This window comes from Mastomys coucha, unplaced genomic scaffold, assembly GCF_008632895.1.
Source record: "Mastomys coucha isolate ucsf_1 unplaced genomic scaffold, UCSF_Mcou_1 pScaffold15, whole genome shotgun sequence".
Taxonomy (NCBI): domain Eukaryota; kingdom Metazoa; phylum Chordata; class Mammalia; order Rodentia; family Muridae; genus Mastomys; species Mastomys coucha.
In genome coordinates, this window is record NW_022196897.1 from 39,576,324 (window position 1) to 39,602,580 (window position 26,257).

General features: G+C 39.1%; 1 protein-coding gene across 35 annotated transcripts in view; it reads right to left on the reverse strand.

Annotated features, from left to right (window-relative positions):
• Neb (nebulin) overlaps positions 1 to 26,257 on the reverse strand; it is a 195,210-nt gene that overhangs the window by 110,533 nt on the left and 58,420 nt on the right. For all 35 annotated transcript variants that reach the window (XM_031370219.1, XM_031370217.1, XM_031370252.1 and 32 more), the window contains exons 46-63: positions 24,904 to 25,110; positions 22,166 to 22,270; positions 21,156 to 21,263; positions 19,544 to 19,855; positions 19,208 to 19,414; positions 18,566 to 18,670; positions 15,814 to 15,921; positions 12,128 to 12,439; positions 11,733 to 11,936; positions 8,393 to 8,497; positions 7,126 to 7,233; positions 6,466 to 6,777; positions 5,921 to 6,124; positions 5,588 to 5,692; positions 5,394 to 5,501; positions 3,693 to 4,004; positions 3,223 to 3,426; positions 2,653 to 2,757 (exon numbers count right to left, since the gene is read on the reverse strand). In XM_031370219.1, coding sequence (XP_031226079.1) covers positions 2,653 to 2,757; positions 3,223 to 3,426; positions 3,693 to 4,004; positions 5,394 to 5,501; positions 5,588 to 5,692; positions 5,921 to 6,124; positions 6,466 to 6,777; positions 7,126 to 7,233; positions 8,393 to 8,497; positions 11,733 to 11,936; positions 12,128 to 12,439; positions 15,814 to 15,921; positions 18,566 to 18,670; positions 19,208 to 19,414; positions 19,544 to 19,855; positions 21,156 to 21,263; positions 22,166 to 22,270; positions 24,904 to 25,110 — 3,231 coding nt within the window. The remainder of the gene's footprint in view (positions 1 to 2,652; positions 2,758 to 3,222; positions 3,427 to 3,692; positions 4,005 to 5,393; positions 5,502 to 5,587; positions 5,693 to 5,920; positions 6,125 to 6,465; positions 6,778 to 7,125; positions 7,234 to 8,392; positions 8,498 to 11,732; positions 11,937 to 12,127; positions 12,440 to 15,813; positions 15,922 to 18,565; positions 18,671 to 19,207; positions 19,415 to 19,543; positions 19,856 to 21,155; positions 21,264 to 22,165; positions 22,271 to 24,903; positions 25,111 to 26,257) is intronic.

The following is a 26,257-nucleotide window of genomic DNA, read 5'->3' on the forward strand; positions in this document are numbered from 1 at the left end:
TGTGTGTGTGTGTGTGTGTGTGTGTGTGTGTGTGTTTTACTGTGATCTAAGAATAAGGGAAGTTCCTGCAGAGGGCTGCTCTTGGACTCTACCTTGAGTGATAAACTAGGCTTCCAAAGACTAAGCTGGTAATTGGGGAAAGACAGCAGGGATGGACTGGAAGGAGCCACCAGGGAAGAATGTCAGGCAGGGACTGAAAAGATTTCTGAGCTGGAGCAGACCACCTGCAGGTAAGAAACGAATGTGGCACTTAGGGCTTAGGCTCTAGCTCCACGGTAAGGAGGCTCTGAATGCAGTCCCCAGTACTGGTGGAGGCAGGACAGATTTTGCTGCTTACTTCTATAGAAGTCAAGAAAAACCTTAGAGGGAGAAAGACAACTAACTTTACCCTGCATTCTCCCATCTTAACTAAGGTGAAAACAGAAAAGAATTGAATTTGTGTAACGAGAATGGCAGGAAGGAGACTGGGTGGGCTAGGCACTCAGGCAAGGGATTCTTTGCTGCCACGCTTTACCAGCAATGCTGCCCTACTATGGTGTCTCTGCATGTTTCCAGTAGTACAGGATCAAAAATCCCAGAATTGCTTGAGGACTTGATATTTTCAGTTTGGGTGACCATTAAGAGCTAGTTATACAATCACTACAACTCCAGTCTGCCTTCCCCAAATAAACTGACTTTAGACCTGTGATTCTGTCTAAGGTCTCTGAGTTCCATTGTGTATAAGGTTAATAGTCTATTGATCTGTCCTGTCAGAGAAATGGCATTCGGCTTGCCAGTGGCACAAAACCCAGAGAAAAAGATAACACCTCTGTCAGAATCTTAGATTCACAAGATCTCTACAGGCTTAAACCTGCAGCCTCAATCTAATGGGAAGAAATTACCCAGAGATGAATGGCAATCTATGAGAAAGCTATACATTATAAATGTGCATACTCAGCCTAGCGGAAAACTAACTTAACTTTAGCCTTTGTGAAAGGTCTTATAGTCTAAGAGGATTCAAGATCATGTACACCAGTGTTGACACAGCCACCAGTGTACTCCAGCAGGGTGCAGAAATGCTGGCCACAGGTCCAAAAGATAAAAACCAGTAGCAGTTCGAATGCTCAGTCCTGCTCATAACCCACTCATAGTATTTTACTTAGCTTAGAGTCACATCTGACCAGCTGAAGAAATGTCTAGGAACGTAGGGATGTTAAGAATGCAAACAGAACCTGGGGTGTGGTCGGCAGGGAAGGTCACTGGTGGCTATCGGTATCCCTGTGTATAGACTGGTACTATCAATTTCAGAGGACTTTGGGATTTTCAAAGAGAGTATTCCAAGAGAAATACTTTTTAATGGAAATTTCCAGAATGAAGAGGTTGACTTATGAAATAAGCTCTTTGCCACTGGGAATTCTTAGGCAAAGGTAGCACAGCCCTGAGTGGGTTGTCTCTCCTAGAGAGGGACTGACCTCTCTCTCTACCTAAGACACGGGCTCTAAAATGAGGACACATGATCTCATGCTCACCAGTCACAAAAAGAAACAGGTTCATTCATATATAACCCAAGCAGAGTTTCCTTCATAGTCTCTGTATTGTTTGATGGTTCTGGGATTTTATATCATGAATTTATTCTTATACTTTAGAAATCATAAGCTTTAACACTACAGCACAGTTTAAAAGCAATATACTAGACATGGAAAATATATTTATGAAGTGTTGCATTAGCACTAAGGGGAGACACATGTGTAGTCTGTTTTTAATTTCTTTTTTTTTTTTTAAGATTTCTTTACTTTAAAAGTTAATAAAGAGCGGGTAGAGCAGTGGTTCTCAACCTTTCTAATGCTCTGACCCTTTAATACAGTTCCTCTTGTATAGTGATCCTTAACCATAAAACTAGTCTTTGTTATTTCTTAGTTGTAATTTTGCTATACATCATTATATAAATATCTGATATGCAGATGGCTTTCAGCAAGCCCTGTGAAATGGACATTCAATTCCTAAAAGGGTTGTAACCCACAGGTTGAGAACAACCAGGCTAGAGAGTTGGCTTAGTGGTTAAGAGCACTGACGGCCTTTCCAAAGGACCGGGGTTTGGTCCCCACCACCCACATGGTGGCTCACAACCATCTGTAACACCAGCTCCAGGCCATCTAACACCCTCTTCTGGCTTCTGTAGGCACCAGTCATGTACATGGTGCACAGACAAACATTTATACACATAAAATAAAATGCTTTAAAGAAGAAAAAAGTTAAATAAAAGAAAATATACTGAAGTCATTAATTCTTTTAATTAATGCAAAAATTGTATTACCCTAAATGGTAACATCATAACATTTAGCACTTAATGATAGTGATTGAGAAATGCAAATGTAGCTTTTCTCATAAAATAAGAAAAAGCAATTCTTTTTTGTTTGTTTGTTTGTTGTTTGAGACAGGGTTTCTCTGTATAGCCCTGGCTATCCTGGAACTCACTCTGTAGACCAGGCTGGCCTCAAACTCAGAAATCCACCTGCCTCTGCCTCTCAAGTGCTGGGATTAAAAGTGTGCGCCACCACAGCCTGGTGAAAAGACGATTCTTTACAAAGCTGATGTTCATCATTATATCACCATGGAATGATCAATTGAAGTGAAAAACAGCATAGATTTCTAAGGATTGGCATCTATTCCCACCTCGCTGTAGTTGACTTTATTCATTCGCGCCAACATGATTTCTGGTGTATCTGGCATGATGTGGATCTGTGTCTTGTCTTTGTCCCAGGCTTCTGTGTACAAACGCTATCAAAGAAGATATATATTCATCAGGAAAAACACCAATGTCTAACCAATAGGCATTTTAAGAACACAGAAAACATATAAACAAAGGAGACAAGGTTTTGGTATAACAAATTATATATTATATACATGTCATCAACTAATTAGTTCATAGTGAAATATATATTTGTAATATATATTCTGGTAATCTGAAAACACATACAAATTAAGAAGAAAGTAGGAATAAGTATTTTAGTACAGTGGTTATTTTTCAACAAAATATCGTACTTTATTAAAACCAAGAAACAATAACTGAAATCAATAGTAAAATATGAATACCATGCTAGGTGGATAACAGATTAGAGAAATAAAAGATAAAAGGTAGATATAAATGTCTTATTATGTAAACCTCTTTTCTCAACTGTCTTCCTGTTCCTTGGATTCATTTTCAGCAACCCCATATGGCTCCCCTGAACTCTGACCTCTCACCTTGTTCATAGTGATGGCATTATTCTTGGCCAATACTTGCTCCAGAGAATCAGTCACACTGGTGAACTTGAACTTGTCTGGGGGCTGACGGTAGATTTTGTCACTCAGGATTTCAGTGGCCCGTTTGCATTTTTCCACATCCAGAGAGCCAATGGGCACCCAGCCGATGCCTCTCATCCACTGGAGATCAGACTTGTACATATTCTGTTGACACACAAATTGTCCATAAATATTTATCTCCACATTAGGAACGCACTTTTAGCCAATGTATATCCAAATCAAATCAAGTAAGAAGACTTTTAAAAATATAATTTAGTAGGTAGCAGGTTCAAGCACTACTGCACTTTGGATGAATGCTAAGGATTAGCATTCAGAAGGAGAGCATGCGGCAGAGGTGAGCGTTGGGCCATATATTTAAACCTTCTTCTCTGGAATAAATTTACTGATCCACCTTTATCATTAGTACTCACATCACTCTGAAGATCATAGGCCTGCCGAGCGTGGATGACGTCATTCTGGTCAGGCAGACATGTCCACTGGTGTAGGTAGTTCCTGTAGTCAACATCACTGACCAAGGTCTGGCACTTCTTAGCCAGCACCACACCTAGCATGTCCACTGGACTGCTGTACTTGGTCTTCCATTTCTCAAAGTCCTTCTTATACTCCCTGTCACTCTGGATCTTGGCCACGTGCATGGACCACATCATCTTGGGGTCATCGTGTATAGCGCGGGCACCAATGTGGTGACCCAGTTGCTTGCGGTAGCCTTCCTTGTACTTGAACTACAAGAAGAAAAAGATTGCTAGTCATCTGCTTTGACCTTTAGCAAAATGTATGCACTAGGACAGAATTATCCTGTTTGTTAAACATAATGATCTCCTTTGAATATATAGTGTAAGTGTCTTACATCATGAAGAAAATAAACAAAATACTAAAAAGAAAAGGAAAACAAATATATTTTACTGCACAGAGCTCTTTGTGGTATGCGTGTATGAATGAATATACTTAAAATGTGAGTCATAAGTTAATGGGTTTTGCCTGCTTTTTGTAATTATTACATAAGCATTTTTATGTCATTAGAATTCCGTATGAACATGTATGATATACAGTTATATATTAATGCTAAATTCTTCTATATTCGTCATTTGTTTTTAAATGTGATGACCATTTCCTGTATTTTGGAAACAAGATAACAATGTATTTTTGACTCAAGGACAAAAAATGAATAAAAAAATGTCAGCAATGTAAGAAAATTAAAAAGGGAGATGGTATCAGGGTATGGGAAAATGACCAAAACACATGTATATGCTTCTTTAAAAATGGCCTCATGTGGCATGGTGGCTCGTGCCTTTAATCCCAACACATGGGAGGCAGAGGGAGACAGATTTCTGAGAATTTGAAGCCAGCCTGGTCTACAAAGCAAGTTCCAGGACAGCCATGGACTATTACAGAAAAACCTTGTCAACACCCCCCCAAACAAACAAACAAAAAACCAACCAAACAACCAAACAACAACAAAAAAATGGCCATGTGTAACTCACTATAATCTAATAAAGAAAACATAACTCACTATAATCTAATAAAGAAAACATGTATCGCTGGGCGGTGGTGGCGCACGCCTTTAATCCCAGCACTTGGGAGGCAGAGGCAGGCGGATTTCTGAGTTCGAGGCCAGCCTGGTCTACAGAGTGAGTTCCAGGACAGCCATATACAGAGAAACCCTGTCTCGAAAAACCAAAAGAAAAAAGAAAGAAAACCTGTATCTTCAGCTAGGCACTGGAGGCTAAAACAAACACATGGCCCACATGGATGGCTGGCATTTGTATGACATATCTTGTTTAGATTCATTAGTTCATATGGCATGGATTAAGTTTTGAAGAACCCCTACAAAAAAGTATGACTGTAAGAATGAGAAATATATCATGTGGGAAAGTAAAAAAATGATCCCAACTTCAGTTAAGCATGGCACACTGAAATGCTCATTACTACGGCTGATGGCTAGCTTAAGTTTATTACCATTTTAAGCTACTTAAAGCTGACATAATTAATGTTTAGCAACAACATTAGCATCATAGCTTGGCCCATTGTACATCAAAGAGAGACAGGAGATCCTGGAGCCAGAGCTAAGGTGAAAACCTCCCAGACATACCTAATCTCCCCAGTGTACTTACGTCACTTGCAATGTCTCTGGAGGCCTTGGCTGCCTTGATAGGAATGGCATCAAGCCGCATGTCATAGCCTTTCCTCTTGGCTTCTTCCAGGCCAAGTTTATATAATTTCTGCAAGAGACATAAATAATTGTAAGTTTCATTTGCAAAGTCTAATATAAGGAAAATATATCACATATTACAACTACATTGCTTACCTCACTGTAATTTACTTTGTTTTGTTTAGCCAATATAACTTCTGGGGTATCTGGCATAATGTGGACAGTGGTTTTATCTTTATTCCAAGCTTCGGTATAGAGGTGCTAAGAACAACAAGAAGACAGGTCAATAATGAACAGTTTGAAACCATGCTCTGTGGGTTAATGTGATGTGTTCAGGTTTTAATGATTCTGTCAATAAGAAACATTTCCTTTAGAGACACCTTAATGTTATTGAGAAAAACTGAATGGGATTTTTCTCTCTATAGGAACAGTGTCACCCACTCCTGCCAGAAACATTTAATATCTCCCTTGTGCAAAGAAAGGACTTACATGATTCATGGTTATAGCATTATTTTTTGCCAAGACCATTGGCATGGAGTCCATAAGGCTGGAAAACTTGAATTTATCTGGGTGCTGACGGTAAACATGGTCACTCAGGATCTGAGTGGCTCTTTTGTTTTTTTCATCTTCCAGGGAACCAGAAGGTATCCAGCCAATGCCTCTTAGCCACTGAAGATCAGCCTTGTACAAATTCTGAAATTCCAAGTGACAAATCAGAAATGTAAGCATATACCCACAAAGAGATGAAAGTGTATGTTGTTACACAATACAGACATGTTTGTAATATTTAACATTTGACTTCCCTAAATTCCTGGGTTCAGAAATTTAATGAAATATTCAGATTAAAAGCATGTTTTGCAAAGTGAGAGAAATGTGTGGAGAATGATCAGCTATCTAGAACATTCCACTATAGATTCTTTCTTTGCAGACTAATGTTGCTTGTATTCCTAGGTGGAGTTTGGGCATCAGTGTATAAACTCACTATTTTAGAAAAGGAGACTGTTTCATTGAACAAAGGAAAACTTTAGACTCACATCGCTCTGGAGATCATAGGCCTGCCGAGCGTGGATGACGTCATTCTGGTCAGGCAGACACGTCCACTGGTGTAGGTAGTTCCTGTAGTCCGCATCGCTGACCAAGGTCTGGCACTTCTTAGCCAGCACCACCCCCAGCATGTCCACTGGGCTGCTGTACTTGGTCTTCCACTTCTCAAAGTCCTTCTTGTACTCCCTGTCACTCTGGATCTTGGCCACATGTATGGACCACATCATCTTGGGGTCATCCTTGATGTTCCGAGCACCAATGTGGTGACCAAGTTGTTTTCGGAAGCCTTCTTTGTATTTGTACTAAAGGAAGAAAAGAATATCTCATTCCTTTTGTTGCCACCTTTATAGCAATTTTCAAAACTTACTAATTCTAACCATCTTCCTAAGCCCCTAGAGCTACAGGTTTCTGCTTTTGATAGGCAAGACTAAAGGCTAAGTTCAGCCAAAAATAGTCAGCCAAACTGACTTTTGGTCTTATTTTTACCCCACACTGTATGTCTGGGATCATCACTCATTTTAATTTGTGACCCCTTAGATGATGTTTGTTCATTTTAAAATAACGCTCATTGCAATTGAACCGCTATCTACAGGGCATAGCATCTTACTTCACTGGCATTTTCCCGCTATCTACAGGGCATAGCATCTTACTTCACTGGCAATTTCCCGGGATGCTTTCGCTGCTTTGATTGGAATGGCATCGACAGGAAGATCATAACCTTTCTTCTTCAGTTCCTCATAACCCATTTTGTAGAGTTTCTGTTGAGAGATGAAGACAATCACTTTGGGAAAACCATTCCCCATAAACAGTATGATGATTAAGCAGAATAATGCAGCCAATGTACTGCATACTTCAAGTGTTTGTGAAAGTAGTCTCTATACTCTAGACCACTCCAAGGTAATTGGATATTACATCTATGAATTGCTAATGATCCTGTTCTATATTTTAAAGCTCTCTGATTACCAAAGTCATGAAATTCCCAAGTACTTTAGAAAATGCATCAGAAGTAAGCTGACAGAGAAATGAATTATCATTTTGGTGGTATTTTCCAGATAATGTTGTATTCCATTAGGAGATGCTATAGAGAAAGTCTTTCAGTCTTATTCCTCTTATGAATTCCTCTTATGGAAAAAAAAATGATTGAGTGGCTATCCCTTCTGTGTAGCTAGTGTACCATGAGTCAGAATCTACCCCATCCCATGGGGCCATTGAAGGGAAGACTGTCCTCTGGCAGGATAATCGTCCTTCATAATTAAAAATATACTTTACTGAATTTTAAAACTTATGTTTATAATTTGCTCACTCCAATTGTGATATAACTGAATAATTCATAATATATTCAAACATATTTTTACCCAGAGGGCCATTGCCTGTTCATATTTTAGTCTTTGTAGTATTACCCCCGTATATCTTTAACATTAAAACCACTCTATTAGGATTCAGAATTTATGTTTGAATGTTTAAATTTTTATATCCATACATTTGAAGGATTAACATTTGTCAGCAAAGTAATCTGGTAAAAATGAAAATTTCCCCCAATGCATTGTTTTTCTTTTTTTTACTTGTTCAAAACTTTACCCAGAATCTATTTGTGAAGCACAAAACATTGTAAGAAATACAGATCCAGTAAAAATTGATTCTTCCAACATAGGAAAAAATGAGAATGGTGTAAACACTCCATTATGATAATACATGTAATAAGGAAATGGAAATATAGAGAGATCCATGCTCTGATGCTGCTTGAGAAAGGGATGCCAACACTGGATGGACAAAATGCTCACCAAATAGGGAATCAGAGTCACTCATTGTCTGCTAACTAAAATGACTTGGAATTCAAAAGATTTTTTGAACAACTTTACTGACTTAGAAGTGATTAGCTGAGCTTTCTGAAAAGGTACACTAAACTTGTAAACTCACATCACTTGTATTGATTAAGTTTGCCTTAGCCAGAACGATGTCAGGAGTGTCGGGCATGATGTGGATCTGAGTCTTGTCCTTGTCCCAAGCTTCTCTATAAAGTCTCTAAAATAAGAAACAATGATTTTGTCAATGGTATTGTCAGGCTCAAATATAACAATTGGCTTCAGATGGGATTATTAGGTTCATGTACATTGAACATTATAATTGATAACAAGATGACAATATAAAAAGAAAATAGACACAATTTTCTTATCTGAAATATAACTACCTTTCAAATATAGATTATGGATCACCTTTTTGAAGTTATAGATACTATTGTCTATAGAAATCAATACATGAAATAAAAACTTTGTTGATACTATCAAGAAGAATAGCATTTTCTATTTTTTTGCCATCAAAATCCCTCTTAGTGTTTAACTGTTTTATCAAAAGATGACCTATTCAAATTATACCTAGGAATTAGGGAATCTTAGTTCTCATTTGGTTTACTATTTAGGGTTATACAATTATTTTGGAGAATAAGTAAACTGACAGAGATTTTGGGATTCCCCAAAAGAACAGTTAAAAATTTTATCAAAATCTTTTGGTGTGCTAAAACCGTTTTCATGTTTGTCTTCAACAGAAGACCATGGGAATCTAAATTTAAAAATCTTGGTAATTTACTAAAAGTGAAAGTTCGAAAATAGGAATATTTATATAGTATATGTGTGTGTCAACAAGAAGTCAATTACAAGTTTTGAACCCCACTCTTGGTCCATGTAGTGATATGTTGCCAAATGTGGTAATGCATGTCTTTAATCTCAGCACATGAGAGGCAGAGGCAGGCATCTCTGTGGGTTTGAGGGTAGCCTGGTCTACATATACAAAGAGAGTTCCTGGTCACCCAGCAATAAGTAGTGAGATGTAGTCTTTAAAATTTTCTCCAAGGGATAAAATGGTTAACTCAACAGCAGAGGAATCTGGCAAGATCATTTTAAGCAAGTGATAAAAGTTCAAATGATCAGCGACAGGATAACCTGAGGCTCTCGGCTCTCCTGTCATGAGGCTTGAGCAGGACACAGTGTATAGCTTCCCCATGAAAAGACATGATCTGAATAATCATGAGGATACCTTGGAAAACCCAAGGTGAAAGAGATGCTGCACCTGTCATAAACATCGAAGACAGAGAGGTAGTGAGGAAATAATCCCGAGTAAGAATAAATGCAATGTGTGACCTCCAAGTGCATTGTCAACCAGGAGAAACATTTTTTCTTTTACTACAAAGGGTATTAGTATTAAAACTGAATAAGTTTTTATTTCATAACATTTATTTAGTGTGTATGTATGTGTGTGTATATGTGTATGTATGGGTATATGTATGTGTGTATGTGTATGTGTGTGTGAGTAGGGTTCAGGTGCCATAGCTTGCACGTGTAGGGAAGAGGACAACTTGCAGAAGCAGCTTTTTGATCACCATTGTGGACTCCGTGTGTCACATGCAAGTGCTCAGGCTTCATAGCAGGTGTCTTTATCCACTGATCCATCTCACCAGCCCTCCAGTATAAACATTTTAAGGATTCATTAATTCCTTAGATTTTATACTTCTGTAAGAAAATGCTTTCTATTACGCAAATGGCTCAGAGAAGTTAATTAGGCCTTCAGGACCAAACCAAAACAAGGCCCATTAATATTAATACGTTTACTCAAGTTCTTTACTCATCTTTCTGGTAGGAACTCGAGTGCTTTTTGGCCTCATCATCATTGGTGCTACACTCTGGGTGGCTCTTGACTGTAGGACATGGTCTTGTGTCATGAGGGATTTTTTTTTAGTAGTCGTGTCTGCTTTCTATCCACTAGAGGCCAGTAGCACACCACCTCCAAGTCAGAACAACCAAAGGAAAAAACTTTCTAGATATTGCCAAACTTCTTCCAAGGTGCAAGAGTGTCCCAGTAGAGAAGTTTCCTCAATATGATATTCTACCTTGATCCCACAGAATGTACAGTGAATGCTAATATTATTTAGATCAGTATATTCAAAAGAAGAGGCTCAAGCACCCTAGCTGGTCTGGCTTCTGCCTAGGTGTGCAAAGCCCCACCAGGATTGCTGTTCAGCACCCCTGCAGCTAGCACACGACTGGTCAGCTTTATGGTCTAGTCCTTCCCTTGCTTAACTTCTCCATTCAGAGCTTTTGTCCCCTTACATTAAAATTTTAAGAAAGAAGCAATGTTCAGTAGTTGAGTGGGGGCAAAACCCCAAAAACAACCCCAAAAATGTGCTCACTTGTTCGTCCACCCTCTGTAGTCAAAGCATATCACAAAGATAAAAATAGACGAACTGGAGATTGAGGCTGAAAGAGACTGGCAGGCTCGCATCTGCTACAGCTTTTGGAAAACAAAACTGTTGTCTGTGAGTGTTTCCTTATGAGGAGAAGAGCTACAGCTCTATTGTAAAATACAGCCTTATGTATCGGGTAAGAACTAATGTATGCATTGAAAATGGAGGGCACATGGAGCACAGTGTACAAAGCGCTTCCTAAGACCTCCGCAGTTATTTGTACCTATTTAAACTTCCTTGCATGATCCAGAGTCCCACCACACTTAGTTCAGCTTCTTGTAATGTTGCAGCTTAGCCTGAGTAGCAACAGTGGCTGCTGCTTCTCTGTATGAAAATGTCCCACACAGCTACTTTTGTTTGTCTCATTCAGTCTCATCCAATCACCACTTTATTAAGCACCTGTTCTATGCCAAGCACTGGTATCCATGCTGGACAGGAGCACTAAAGGCAGAATGTATACTGAGGAATTATTGCGTGATCTTGATTCAGCTAGATAAATACATTAAGATCAATTTATTATATATATGTATGTATATGTGTGTGTGTGTGTGTATGTATAAAATGTTTTGTGGTACTGAGAATTGAACCTCATGCATGCTAGGCAAATATATTTAGAAAATATACCCTTTAAGGGAGACATGGCCCTGTGGTTAAACAAAACAAAACAAAACAAAACAAAACAACAACACCCTAAACTTGTTTCTATATTTTCCATGCTCTGTCAAAACCAAAATACCTATGCTCATAATGTACTTAGGCTTCAAGGAAAAAAATTCAATAATTTTTATTACATTCTAGCTAAGTAAGGAAACTTGGTTGAAGTAAGATTGAAAATAAGATGTATTTAGTTATTTACTGTAAAGTGGTTGACAATTCAATTAGATCAAACCAATCTAAAAAATTATGCCATTCTAAATGAGATGAGGAGGTGTTGCTGCTCTGCTCATTTACTAAGCAAATGCTCCTAACTGCCAGGCAGCAAGCACTATGACAGATTCTGTCTGTTTCTAAATAAATACTCACATCGCTCCTGTTTTTGGCATTTGTTTTAGCCAGAACTATGTCCATAGCGTCAGGGATGCTGGTGAACTTATTTCTGTCAGGAGGTTGGCGGTATTTCTTCTCACTGATGATTTCTGAAGCCCTCTTGTTCTTTTCTGCTTCCAAGGAACCCAGGGGACTCCATCCTATGCCTCTCAGCCACTCTAGGTCAGACTTATACATATTCTAGGAAAGGACAGAACAAGCCATCAAAACCCATCTTCCCCTTCACCGTGACTAGGAGGTGCTAGCTAGCTACAGACAGGTGTGTTTGAGGTGGTCAATGATAATTCTTCTTTCTAATCTGTTTTTTTCTCACATAAATGGCTATTCGCATGTGGAATGATTTTAAGTAATCAAATTTGATAGGCACTGACCTCACTTTGCAGCTCATAGACCTTTTTAGCTTGGATGACGTCATTCTGGTCAGGCAAGCAGGTCCACTGGTGTAGGTAGTTTCTGTAGTCCACGTCACTGACCAAGGCTTGGCACTTCTTGGCCAACACCACACCCAGCATGTCCACTGGGCTGGTGTATTTGGTTTTCCACTTCTCAAAGTCTTTCTTGTATTCTCTTTCACTCTGCATTTTGGCTACATTCATCGATAGCACAAGCTTTGGGTCATCTTGAACACTCTGGAATCCAATATGGTGTCCCAGTTGTTTCCGGTAGCCTTGTTTATATTTAAACTAAAATCAGGAAACAGAGTCTTTTTAATAACATAAGCAAAAGCTAAGTTAAACTCACCTTACTTTCTTGCTATACTTTTCCCTCAAAACAGATATGAAAAATAATTTCTGAACTAACCTAATGGAAAGTGTTTTTGTCTGTAAGTAAGCTCTGCTTAATTAGCTCTATTCAAAGAATGTAATGCAGTCGAGTATCAAGAAAGATTATTGTGAGAAATTGTTCTATGTAAAGGCAGAAATATGTGCCAGACATTGTTGTCTGACTTCAGGATAACATCTAGCAAAATGTTTGTTTCATGCTTATGAGAAAAATAGGGGCTGAATGGCAGAGAAAAAAATTATGAAGAGTATGATCTGGTGAACAAGCAAAAATATAGATTGGAGAATTTTTACATGATTATATAATTCTATCATATGTCTACACTGGAATCTATATCTTATAGGCACAGATGGGAGTATGTTGATATGTTAGTTAGAAACAAAGCTCCACAAGAGAGCAACATCTTGTCAAGTAGGTGAAAATAAACCATATAGATTTAAGATAACCAAAGTAAAATCCAGTCTTTAGCTCTAGTTAGGGAAATTACATTACTACTAAATGACCACAACATGGCTAATAAGTGCAGTGGCAGTTATTTAATGTCAGGCACTAAACACATAGTAGAACTCACAACATGGGCTCCACTCCCTCAGATCACATATATTTAAACTCTTCTGGACTTTAAGGTGTCTATACCATTGCAGTAGTTAATCTGCATTGTCAACATGATTGGATATAGAATCATCTAAAAGATTGAAGGCACACCTCTGGGTGTATCTAAAAGGGTAGTTCCAGATGGAAAAAGACCCACTCTACATGTGAGTCAGTCATAGAATCCCATGGAGTTAGAGCCTAGATTGACTGAAAAGGGAAAAAGAGAGAGCCAGAAGGGGGTCAGCTTTCCAGTCTTTAAATCTGGCTTGCAGTGATGTAAACTGGGGTACTCAGTATGCCTTCTTTGCTAGGATGGATGAAGCCTTGGAAACTGAGTAAAAATACTAGTCTTGTCTTGCCTCTGTGAGGTGTTGTGATCACAGTGAACAAAAGCTACCTGACACAGCTCTTGATTTGGACAACCTGGCAAAAATTGCTTCTAAAAAGTGGAGCACAGATAAGCACATACCAGAAGCTCATTTAAGCTGGCCTGAGATCCTGTAGCAACAAAACACTAAAATGTTAAGATGATGAAACAAACAAACAAACAAACAATCACAAATAGAATGAACTGCCAATAGAAAGTTATTGTAGTTTTAAGACCAAAACCAAAGGGGAACAAGGAAACTGGAATATTTCAAAAAATCTCAAATAGAAGAAAAAAAATAAGCTACATATATTCCAGAATATAGACTTAAAGCATGTTATAAAATACCATATACAAACAGAAAGAAGTCTGACAATAGCTGAGCACAACCCAACTGAGAAAACACCTGCCCTGCAGGATCATGGACGTCCTCTGCTTGTGAGTAAAAGGCAGAATGTCGGGTAAGAGATTGAACCGAACAACCTTTCTATCTTCCAACTCTAAACTCCCTTAGTTTAACTTACTAAATTACATACTTAAAACCTACCTCTAACTCTATGAAATGTTACAGATATAAAAACCACTTGAAGCTGAGAGAGAATACAGTTTCTCTTGTGGTGGGAAAGTTCACAAATTAACTGTAAAGTTTCAAGTTGGTTTGCAAGAAGAGGAATGGGGAGTTATTGGCCATTGGGCTGCCTGGAAATTATTGATGCCCTTTCAATTACTACATTATCATTAGCATATAACATTAAATGAAAATGATTTTGCTTTATCCATATACTCAGCATAATTTTGGTTTGATTTAATGAAGTCTTGATCTGAAAGCCAGAGAGTTCAAATTATTTCCTGGTAGTTTTGGAGTATCACAGTTAAATTACATAGAATTCCCCTTCTATTCTTTGAATTTCTTGTCAGATTCTATTTTTCGGCTCTCTTCCTCCTCTTCTAGGTTAGCCTATATGTGGAAGCAAATATTGAGGTTGCTTTTTGTTTGTTTGTTTGTTTTTGACACAGGATCTTACTATGTAGCTTTGGCTGTCTTAAAACATACTATGTAGATCAGGATGGCCTCAAACTCTGTAACAGAGATCTGCCTGCCTTTGTCTACTGGGTGCTGGGAATAAAAGCATGGGCCAATATGCCCATTTTGCAAATAATTGTTTGTTTCAAAGGTTTTAAGAGGTAGTGTGCCCCTATAAAATTTTGGTAACTAATTCCTCTAAAACCAAGATCCTTTGTAGTTTTTATAACTATAATTTAAAAAAAATTAACATACATACACAGAGAGACACATACAGACATAGAGCGGGGTGGAGAATGTGCTTCTATCACAGTGTAAATGTGGGAGTCATTTTCTTCCTTCCATCATGGGGATCTCTAGGATCAAACTCAGGCTGTTAGGTTTGGCAGCAGTTAGTGTCACAATAAAGCAGCTCCCATAAGTTAATTTTATTATATTTATTTATTTGTATTCATGTGTACATGTGTGGGTACACATGCCACGGTATACATGTGGAGGTCAGAAGACAATTTGTGGGAGTCCATTCTCTTCTACCATGTGGGCTTCAACTCAGATTGTCAGGTTTTCCAGCAAGTTCATTGGCCCACAGAGCTCTCTCACCTACCCAAGATCATTTGGATTTCTTCTAGTTAGTTTCTTGGATTAGCAAATTGAATTATTTATTTATATGCAAATGAAATATAACTTATAAAAATACTTAGTAAATATAGGGACCATATATAGGGTGTCACCAAAAGTTCCATCTTTCCCAGCCATATGTGGAATATGCCCTTTGGAGCACAAATGGCATTTTTCTATGAACCAGATCTCTGGATAGCCAAGAGAATGTAAAGGGAACCTTTCTGAATTTTTAATGCCTAGAGCTAACTTTATAATTATGCAAGTATAAGGAAGGGCTAGGTTAAAGTGGTGATGCATAATTTTCAGACATATGCAGGTAAAAACTATCAACACCTGCTTGCTAAAGTTGATTTATTATCTGGGTGAATTTGTCTAAAGGAGACAAACAGAAAACAAGAATATTAATTTTAGGCAAAGCATAAAAAACCTCCATAATATCTAGTTTCTTTGTAACATCTGGAACAACACCTTATTGTAATGGGTCTTAGAGGGACTCAGGCCCACTAGGTGATTAGAAAAAACCCCTTTGATGTTTGCGGGGTGGAGGAGACAATTCTGAGTAAATATGGTAGAAAGAAGTGAAGGAATAGCAGTATACTTCAAAAGTAACCAACACTACATCTCTCACCAAGCTGAAAATACATTCCTCTACCCATACCAGGACTTACGTCACTAGCAATGTCCCTTGATGTCTTGGCCAGCTGGACAGAAATCGCATCAACAGGGAGATCATAGCCCTTCTTCAGAGCCTCTTCCCAACCAAGTCTATAAAATTTCTGAAAAGTAAAGAGACTCTTTAGCACTATTCATCCTTTATTAAAATCGCAGACACACCAACGTATATCTAGAGAGTGTATACAGAACCCTAAAATCATCTACCCTGACTCTAAACACATACAAAACCAAGCAGGTGGCTGGATAGGAGTAGACTCAGCACTGGTATAGCATTATTGATCTAGCTTTGTTTTTTGTTTCATTTAGGGGTGATGATGTATTTGAACAAAGCTTCCACTATTTAGCAACTATCTGGTCCTATTATGTTTATAAGGTACCTGTCACCCTGTAGTTAACAATAGCCTGGGATCAACTGCTTTAAACATTGACATTAAGATAATTAAAAAAGACAATCAGATCCCACAATTTCAACTACCTACATGTTAATAGTAGTTACAACCTTTTGTAAGTTGCAATAAATGTGCTAGCTGTTCTAGCCAAACTTGTTGGGGGTGTGTTAAAATCACCATAGCAAAATAGTCATCTAGTATGTTCTATGTGCTGGGCACTGTTCTGGGCCCCTTAAGGACTTTTTCATGTGTTCCTCACAGCAATCCAAAGCTGCAGGCCCTGATTTTAGTAGTGAAAGAATCAGACATCAGAGTAGCTGACTCATTCAGAATCAAACAACTCATAGATGCCAAAGCCAGACTCCTATCAGGTCTAATTGACCTAGTTTTATATTTTAATAATTATCTATGGCAACTCTAGTTTGTGCCAAAGTACAATGAAACTACAGCTGGAACAGATGTAGTGTCAGGAGCCATCTAGCAAAGGCTAAAAGCTTTTGCAGGTGATCTTCCAGAGATGTCTCACCATGGAACAATGAAAGAGCCTTTGAGAGGCAAGGTACAAAGGACAAAATCTCAGGAAATGATTCCTGCACCTGATATGTCTTTCCTGTCCTTATAAAATTAATATTATGTTATCCCTGGGCCCACCCTATTGGGCAGAATTCTGCAGATCAACAAAGATGTACTGTCTTATAGTGATGCTATATAGACAAAGAGACAACTCCTTAATGCTTAATAATGATTCTAGAAGAATTCCTAAAATTCCTTATAATTCCTAAAATTATACTAGTAATTATTAAGTCCTTTAAATTAGGACTATTAAAGCCCTCTCTGATATGAAAACTGCAATTAGAACTCTGCCAGTCTTCACCTGTCATGAGTTAATTTCTTCTGAGATAGAAAGTAGGCATTTACAACTTAGACCACATTCCTAGAGGCTTTAAAATAATTAACCAAAGGTCATAAAGGGGAACTAACAATTTAAAGATAAAAAAAGACAGAAGATAAAATATTGACTGGGTTTATCTATATAAAACTTCAATGCTAACTTAGTCACAAGAATTATGGATTTTTAACTTTCAATAAACCTGTGGAGCTAGTGACAGAAAATAAATGTCTAATTAGATAGATACTCTTAATGGAAACACATGTAAACATCTTTGTTGTAAACTTCTTATTTGATTTATGATTTGAATTTATGTTTGAACTTTTAGTGAACTGTTGTAAAACAGGATGCTTGGAAAACCCATGTGATCTATTCTCCTAAAAAATGTTTCACAAAACTAAGACCGATGACACTACGCTAAAGCAGAAGAGAGCAATACACAGAGTGCAGAAGGAGGGACAAAGAAGAAGCTGCTGAGGTAACAGAAAGAGCAGGCAGGTTTCCTCTTACCATTGAACAGAATAGATCTTTTCCTAACAGCAAGGCAGGCTTAGTCTCACTAAAGAAGATAAAGCTTTTTTCTTACTTGGGTTTAATTCATTTAGCCCTAAAAGGGTCTCTTCTTTATGCAGTAAGAATTGGAGGTCATTTTTCATCCAGAATGAGTGAAGCCTTTCTGCATTGGTGCTGGACTTTTGCTCCAGATGTATATGTGATTATGGACATGTATGTGTATATGTGTGTGTGTCTGTGTGTGCACATGTGTGTGTGTGTACATGTGTGTGTGTGTGTGTGCATGTGTGTGTATGTGCATGTGTGTGTATGTGTGTGTAAAGTATGAGTATAAGTAAGAAGCTGAGCCCAACAGGAGTGCACAAAGGTGTATGAGTATGTGTATATGAATTTGTATATAAATGTATGTGAGTTTACGCATGTGTGCTTATGTAAAGCTTTTCCTTCTGTAAGTGGTGACCCTCTTTGCATGGCTCAATAAAAGTTTATTGTTCCAGGGATGTAAAAGTGAGAGGTGAAGTTTCTGGGCAGGTGAGAAAGAAGCCCTATCAATTAATCCTTTACTTAACCCCTGCTGTCTATTAACAAGCTTTGATTTGCCCAGAGGCCTGCAACTTCTGGCTTCAGAGTAACTTAGAATCAAGACAGGTAAATCTTGTTACAGAGAGCAACCCTAATGTTTTGTAAGACCAAGTCTTGCCCCCACTACTCTTTCCGCTAGGCTGCTTCAAAGAGGCAGGGGTGAGGGGGCATGAGTTCCCCGAACAGCTTCTGTCTACTCCCAGCACACAGCGAAGGCTCATGCTCCTACAATCTCGTAAAAGCCTTCTAGAATGAAGAGTTTGACTGGCTCAATTGTTTCAGCATTTACAGAAGTTATTTTCTATTACATCAGGTTTTTAACTTAGTACGTTTTGAGACAAAACATGCCATTAATGTACATGCATTCTTTACCTGACTGTAAAGTGTCTGATTCTGTTTGGCTTGCAAAATATCTGGTGTATCAGGCATCACATGAATCTTGGTTTTATCTTTATTCCAGTCAACAGTGTATAAATGCTAGAGAGTGAGAGAAGGAGATCTTTTAAGTCTGAATAATGGTTAAGGATAAATAGGAAGGAAAAGAGAATATTTGAATGCACTTAAAGTAGTAAATGGTAAGGAAAGATAAGACTGAGAAGAGAAATAAAGAGCAAATTCATATTCTTTTAAAAAAACTTTATATACACATTATGTATGTACATATTATGTACATGTACATATACACATATATGTATATATATATATATTTATAATACAAGTCTAGCTAGCTATCATTTACCTTGAACTTCCCATCATCCTGCTCAGCCTTCTAATGATAGGGTTCGGGTGTGTCCTCTCACACCTGGCTTTAATGTCAGATTTGGAAAAATAACATTTTGCACCTTTTCCATCTTTAGAAATGGAATGAAAGTACTTAGAATATATGCAGGACAATGTTGTGTAATCACTTGCCACTTCCTAGAAATGGGAACCTGAGTTCAACTCCCTAAGTAAGGACCATAGGCTTTCGACCTCTCCTTGCTTAGAAGGAAGGAAACACACTGCTCTCCCTACCTTATTCATGGTATGAGCATTCTGCTTCGCCAGCACCATATCCATGGAGTCAGTCAACTTTTTAAACTGGAAGTTGCTAGGATGCTGCCGATACTTCTGATCGCTGGCATATTCAGTTGCTTTCTTGGCCTTCTCCACCTCTAGGGAACCAGCTGGGCTCCAGCCAAGCCCTCGGTACCACTCCCTGTAGTCTTGCTTATATTCGTTCTTAAAGAAAAAGACACACTCAACTTCAATTAAGTCTTCAATTAAGACACAAAACTATGGTATATAAGACTGTGATGTTCACATCCACGCTAGGGACCCAGCCACCCCTCAGCTGGAAGACTCTCTTACATCACTCTGGATGTGATTCATATTCCTGGTCAGCTCGATGTTCATTGCATCTGGGAGGAGGATGTACTTGTGAATGAGGCGCTTGTAGTTGGTGTTGGTGATGTTGGCTTGCGCATCCTTGGCAGCTGTGACACTCAGCATGTCGGCAGGAGTATGGTAGCTGGTCTTCGTCTTCTCGTAGTTTTTCTTGTACTCTCGGTCAGACTGCATCTTAGCCACTTGCATGGAATGGACTAATTTGGGATCATCCTCCAGACTGCGAAAACCAACCATTTTTCCTTTCTCCTTTTCGTAGCTGTGCTTGTATTTATACTGTGAAAAAAGAAAAAGTGAATAAAGTGAAGAACACTTTTCTTAACTAAAAAGAAAATCATTCTAGTGTCAATGTTCTAGGGCCAGCCCTTCACTGGCACCTGAATACAGCTCCACAGTTGACGAAACACATTTTTGACCTTTGCCTATGAAACCTGGCAGCAGAGTCCTTCGGACAGAGCCCATTTTATATGAGCATATATGCTGAGTGACCTCCTGGGGTGAATGAGGACTGGGGCACACACCATCCTCCACTACAGTGATGTATGCTCACACTCTGCTCTTACAGGAAGATCACAGCAAATGAGAGGGAAAATGAGCAGCCAGCTACTGCCCAGGGAAATAAATCCGCCAGCCGTTTGCTGCTGAAATATTAGTTCAGGGATGGAACACATAGCATAATTTTAGAGCAGCTTTGTGCCTTGCAGGATTTTTTTTCCTCTTCCCAAACTGACAAAACTAAGGAGAAATGTTGCTGTTCCCACCCAGCCTCCCTAGGCTAGGTGGGAGATAGTGAGCGATCCCCTTAGACTATTTCTTTTCATGGGGTCGAGTGTGAAGGTTATAGGGAAGAAGTCAGGAAAGACAATGGACTCCAGTGTACTGTAGGAAGAGCTTGGGGCTCTCAGCACTGTGAGAGCTCTATGGGAAGAGAGGATGCCAACAGGGAGGGAAAGGAGAGTACAGCCAGGAACAGGAACAGCATCAACAGCAAGGAGAGCTGTGCACTGTGCCCCTCATTGTGCCTGCCACACCATAAACCTTCTGAGAGCAGGTTTCTGGGGCCCAGATCAAGTTTCATATGAGTCTTGACCCAGTACACCAGCTGTCCCAGGGTGTGTGGAGCCCTAGTTCACAAGGTTTATCAATTTCTGGGGTATGAGTTCACCCAACACAACTGATACCAAGTTTTCTCAGTATTTAAGAGCAGCCATCATCAGCACCAACGATTACCCTAGCCACACTACATAATGTATCCTGCTGGGAATTCAGGGCCAAGGAGCAGAGACTTGACTTAGACTTCCTGAGATGGGAAGCTGAGCCTGTGAGAGCACTACCATGATAAGCATCCCACTGTGTCTTGGGCACTACCATGATTGATTAGCATCCCACTGTGTCTTGTTGGTGTGTTTTCCAGAAATGCCAGTGGAGACACACAAACATTGTCAAGATGTATTTGTGGAGCCCAGCGAGTCTACTGTTTACAGGCCCTGGATCACGGGTCACTTTTTTTTATCCCATTCACTTGGTGTCTGCAGCTGTGTTGCTCTGCTTGCTTGCTAGCCGCCCTTCCACTTACATCACTTGCAATATCTCTCGACGCTCTGGCAGCTTTGATAGGAATTGCGTCCGTTCTGAGGTCATAGCCTTTCTTTCTAGATTCTTCCAGAGAAAGTTTATAGAGTTTCTGCAAAGAGAAGGGTCAGCAGGAAAACCTGACGTTATTCCAGAAGCCTGATCATTGACAGCAAGACTGTAGGGCAGATATGCTATTGGTGGTTCAGTGGTGAACGTTCTAAGAAACCTCATTGTGTGGGAGAGAGAAGACAAAGCAACTATTTAAGCTAACAGTGTTTTTAGTGTATCATTACAGAAAGGAAATGAGCTAGTCTCTATGAGTAAGTCCAGCAGGTTCTTACTGGTTTATTTTTATCAAATAAGAGGCAAAGAATGCCCTACAAAGGAGTCATCATCATACGCCAAAACGGCATTTTAGTGTTACAGTAGTTTCTTTTACTTATATAGTAGTGTGAACTCCACAGTCAAATAAAAAGCGTCAGCAATTCCAAATCTCTGTGGAATTCAAACAATGAAAAGAGAGAAACTGCCAAGCTTGGAGGACTCCCACCCAGCATGCAGAGCAGGGACAAGAAGGAAATGAAGTTAAATATCAAATACATTTTTTGAATAAAGTTTCACATTCCTTATTGTAGGGCTTGTCCCAGTTTGTTCAAAATATCCCTCTTTTCTTTCCATTGTTTTAACTCTTTTTAGGACAATTCTCATAGCTTAGCCCCAGACCTTTCTCTTTCTGGTAGGTCTCTTAGCTCAAGTGGTACCTCTCAAAATGAAACCCAGTGGTTCTTCAAAACACTAACTGCTATCCCAGCCCCTGAGGACAGCCTTGCTCCAAATCAGAGTAGGGCAAAAATTAGGGAAGGAGAGATGCTCATTTGTCTTTAGCAAAAGACAACACTCTATTAGTTTTAAATGTTCCTTCTCATACATTAAGGGACATTATTGAGTTAATTTTCTATTACTGGTGGGAATAGGCTACACAGAAAGATGGAAACAGGGGATTATACTTACATCGCTCATGTTAATCGCATTTGCTTTTGCCAAAACAATCTCAGGGATATCAGGCATGATGTGGATTTTCGTCTTCTCAGCTTCCCATGCTTGTTTATAGAGATTCTGGGGGAAAGTGCAAGAGTGTATTTAAAAATCACAAAAAGATCTCGCTTTGCACATGCACAGCCTTACGTGTACACAGGTGCCACGGTTTGGGGTATCTTTCTAAACAAAAGCCAGCCCAACATGGTAGAAGAGGTGCAAGACACAGAGTCAAAGGGCCCCATCCCTTTGTCTTAAGCCTAGAGGTGAAACCTCCCTAAACATACTATTTCAAAATCATATAACACACGATGTTCTGCAGCTTGCTTTTCTTTACTTCAAAATATGGACTAAACATCTAGGAATCTTCTGAAAATGATTAACTCCACCTGCAGAGGTATAATCCAATTGATTTAAGAATTCTCCATTGGTAGGTATTCACCGGTATTTTCCGGTCTGTTTCTACCACAGTAACAGAGCTTGGGCATGCACCACTTAGGTTTCTGGTCCAGGAGGGACCAGCTTTTGGCAGGTGGACTCTCTTGGCCAGCTGCATTGGCCAAGCCTCTGTTGAACCTGCATTACAGCTCAATTTTTCCCTCTGAAATAGCCCTCTCTCCTACAGGTACTAGCCTTTAAAAAAGTATTACAATCCTCAAATTCCACATTAGCATCTCTATACAGAAGCTCTAATCTGCAAGAGACCTATGTATGTCTGTACACACAAAGATTTCAGTAAGATAAGGAACAGCCCTAGTTTTTGTTTTCACAAATATCGATTAAAATTTTACATTTCTATAAACTCCCTCATAGGTAAGGTGAATGGCACAGCTATGGCAAGTTGCCTGTGGATGGGATGGTCTTTGCTGTAGCCTAGTTATCCAGTAGAATTTTCAGTGATGACGAAAATGTTTTGCATAAGCTAATACAATAGCCCCAAGCTGAACAGGGCCACTGAAGTCTGAACACGTGACAATTTTAAAGAGGGCTAAGTTATTCATATTAAATTTGACTATATCACACTACAGGCATGTAGCTTATGATGTATAGGGATGGTAGAGTTCTTGCAGAAAGGCAGAGGCTAGTCATTAGAACCCCTTTGTCATCTGGTCCAGGCACTGATTCACTGTGCATCCTGTAGAGGGACCTTGCTTGTGTGGGGTTCAATTTCCTCTACTCTGTAACAGGAAAACTTGATAATCAGTAACTTCTCTCAACGTCAGCATTCGTTATTTTAGGACCCTCAGCTTGATATCATTATTCTGACAATATTGGAAGTACAAAGAAAATCTAATTTTTATTCCTTTAGCTTTGGTTTTAAAAACAGGATTATACAGTATAGCTCAGGCTATCTTCAGTCTCCCGATCTTTCTGCTTTAGATTCCCAGGCACTACCAGACTGAAAATATCTCATTTAATATTTTAAAAGATAAATGCATCTTTGTGACAGCTGAGGCTCTAAATAATAAAAAGGGATGCTGAGAGCCACACTTTGCATTTGGGGCAGGTCCCTTTCAAAGGAGAGGATCAGCTGTACAAATGTAGTGTACACCAGTGTAGACACCCAGGCTGCCTGTCTAGGTCACTTAGAATCGTCATTTTCTAGAGTTGTTGAGTATTTAGGTCCAAATGATGTTTTTACTTAATCAGGCATTTCTAATTGTGATCCAATGATACAGCCAGGGCTAGCGCAACTTCAACTTTAAATGAAGATGTCCATTGTTGATATGTTTATTGGTCTTGACATTTTATAATTAAGTTGTATAGACTTTTAGATAATTAGTTGTATGGAAAAAACAAACCAGTAAGGCTTTTCTAAATAATTAATGACACAAGGAAGCAATGATGTAGGGTAATTACTCTAAGGACTGCCCAAGGAATGTTCTGGTTCCAAAGTTGCAGCCATGGCATGGAAATCTCTGTGAGTACGTCAGAATGGTGGGAATGCTGCTTATAGCTCCCACTCTTGACAGACACTCTGTCGCTCAGCTGCAGCAACCTCACCTGACACAGGCAAGACTCACTCTCAAACTGAATAGTCAAAGGACAGACTCTAGGCTGGGAACATAGCTCAGTTAGTAGAGTGCGAACCTCACATACACTGGGTTTGACCCAGTACTGCATAAACCAAGCCTGGTGACACACTTCTAGCATTTAGGAGGTAGAAGCAGGAAGATCAGAAATTCAACATCATCTTTAGTTACACGGAAAATTTGAGGCCAGCCTGGGCTATTTGAGACCATATCTCATAACCAAACAAACAAACAAAAAAAAGAAAAAGAAAAAAAAGAAAAGGGTTCACTTTTTTTACATCAATAGGTGAACAATTCATTAAACATTTGGGGACTACTAATTAACAATAATTTCTATCTTTTTATAGTCTACAGAACCTTTTTTTTTCTCAGTAAAGTAAACATCAAGAATGATCTCTCCAGCCGGGCGGTGGTGGCGCACGCCTTTAATCCTAGCACTTGGGAGGCAGAGGCAGGCGGATTTCCGAGTTCGAGGCCAGCCTGGTCTACAGAGTGAGTACCGGGACAGCCGGGGCTACAGAGAGAAACCCTGTCTCAAAAAACCAAAAAAAAAAAAAAAAAAAAAAAAAAAAAAAAAAAAAAAAAAAGAATGATCTCTCCTAACTGTTCACAAAACCCGTGGATCAAATGTAAAGGGTTTGCTCTAATGTATGTGGTGCAGCACACTGCTGCAGGACTTACTTTATTCATAATTTTTGCATTATTCTGGGCCAAAACCATGTTCATTGAGTCCATCAATGTGGAGTACTTCAAAGTGTCTGGGTGCTGCCGGTATTTCTTCTCACTGATAATCTCCATGGCTTTCTTGTTTTTCTCAGCTTCCAGGGAGCCGAGGGGGAGCCATCCAATGCCCTTCATGAAGTCAGCATAGTCAGCCTTATACTGATTCTACCAGAGAGGAAAACAAATCAATGATAAGAAGGACTCAAGCTTCTCATGAATCATGAATGTTTGACATGCCATCATTTCCACTTGCAGCATATTAAACACCAACTACCACACCCCAACCTTTTGTCTCTCATATGTCTTCTCACAAGAAATTAAAAACGAGTATCTTGGTGATTTATTTTTCTTGACATCTTCATAAAGAAAGTACATTAAGAACCAATAAATGGACTCGTGTGCCAAAGGATTACAATCTCCTGACCCATTACACATTATTAGTCAATTTCCCTTCATTGATACGTAATTCCTAAAATCAGATTTTTCTCTCCAGTAGTCTTTGATCATCTGCCATTGTGATGATTTCCTTATTTTTTTTCAATTTGCCAAGCTGTGACTGTTTATTAACTGACCAGATTATAAAAATACCATGGATGACACCTTAGTTCATCTGTCTAATAAGCCTGTTTATCTGGTCTTCCCTGTTGCCAGCATCTCCACCTTCTACAAAGTTGTGATGATTTCCTAATGCCAATCAGAAACCTGATTAGCACTCAGTACAATTGTGTGGGGTTTTCCTCTCAGCTGAGACATTTCCCCCTAAATCTGTACATGGTACCTTCAGATAGACATTGAGGTGTCTCTCTGATAATAAATCACTCTGGTTTCTATTCCAATGAGAAATCTAGGCCTGGCCTGATGGGGTCTGCTTTTATTTCTGTAATACACATTACTTCAGAATGGTTCTGTCTTCCCTGTATTCGTTCCTGAAGCTGCCTCACTTACCACCTCCTAACCATTGCATTGACAGCAACAGAAGTGCAAGTGTGGCCACAGAAGTGGATGGCAGTGGGTTGGAAGTGAAGGCCTGGGGCTGCCCAAGTCCTGAGATCACAGATGTACACCACCGTGCTGGTCTTTCTCTTTCACCTTTCTACGAAGAGCCTTTCATTCATTTTATCCTCTTTGCTAGGCTTGTTTCCTTCAGTGGAATCTCTAAAAACCCAAATCAATTTGCTGTTGCTGAATTCAGAAGCCAATAGTGACTGTAGCACCAAAAGTGAGAGATTAGATGTTAGTTTCTAGAGTAGACCTCATTTAATTAAAAGAAATGAATTCAGGCCAAGAGGATGAGTAAAACACCTCTTCAAGA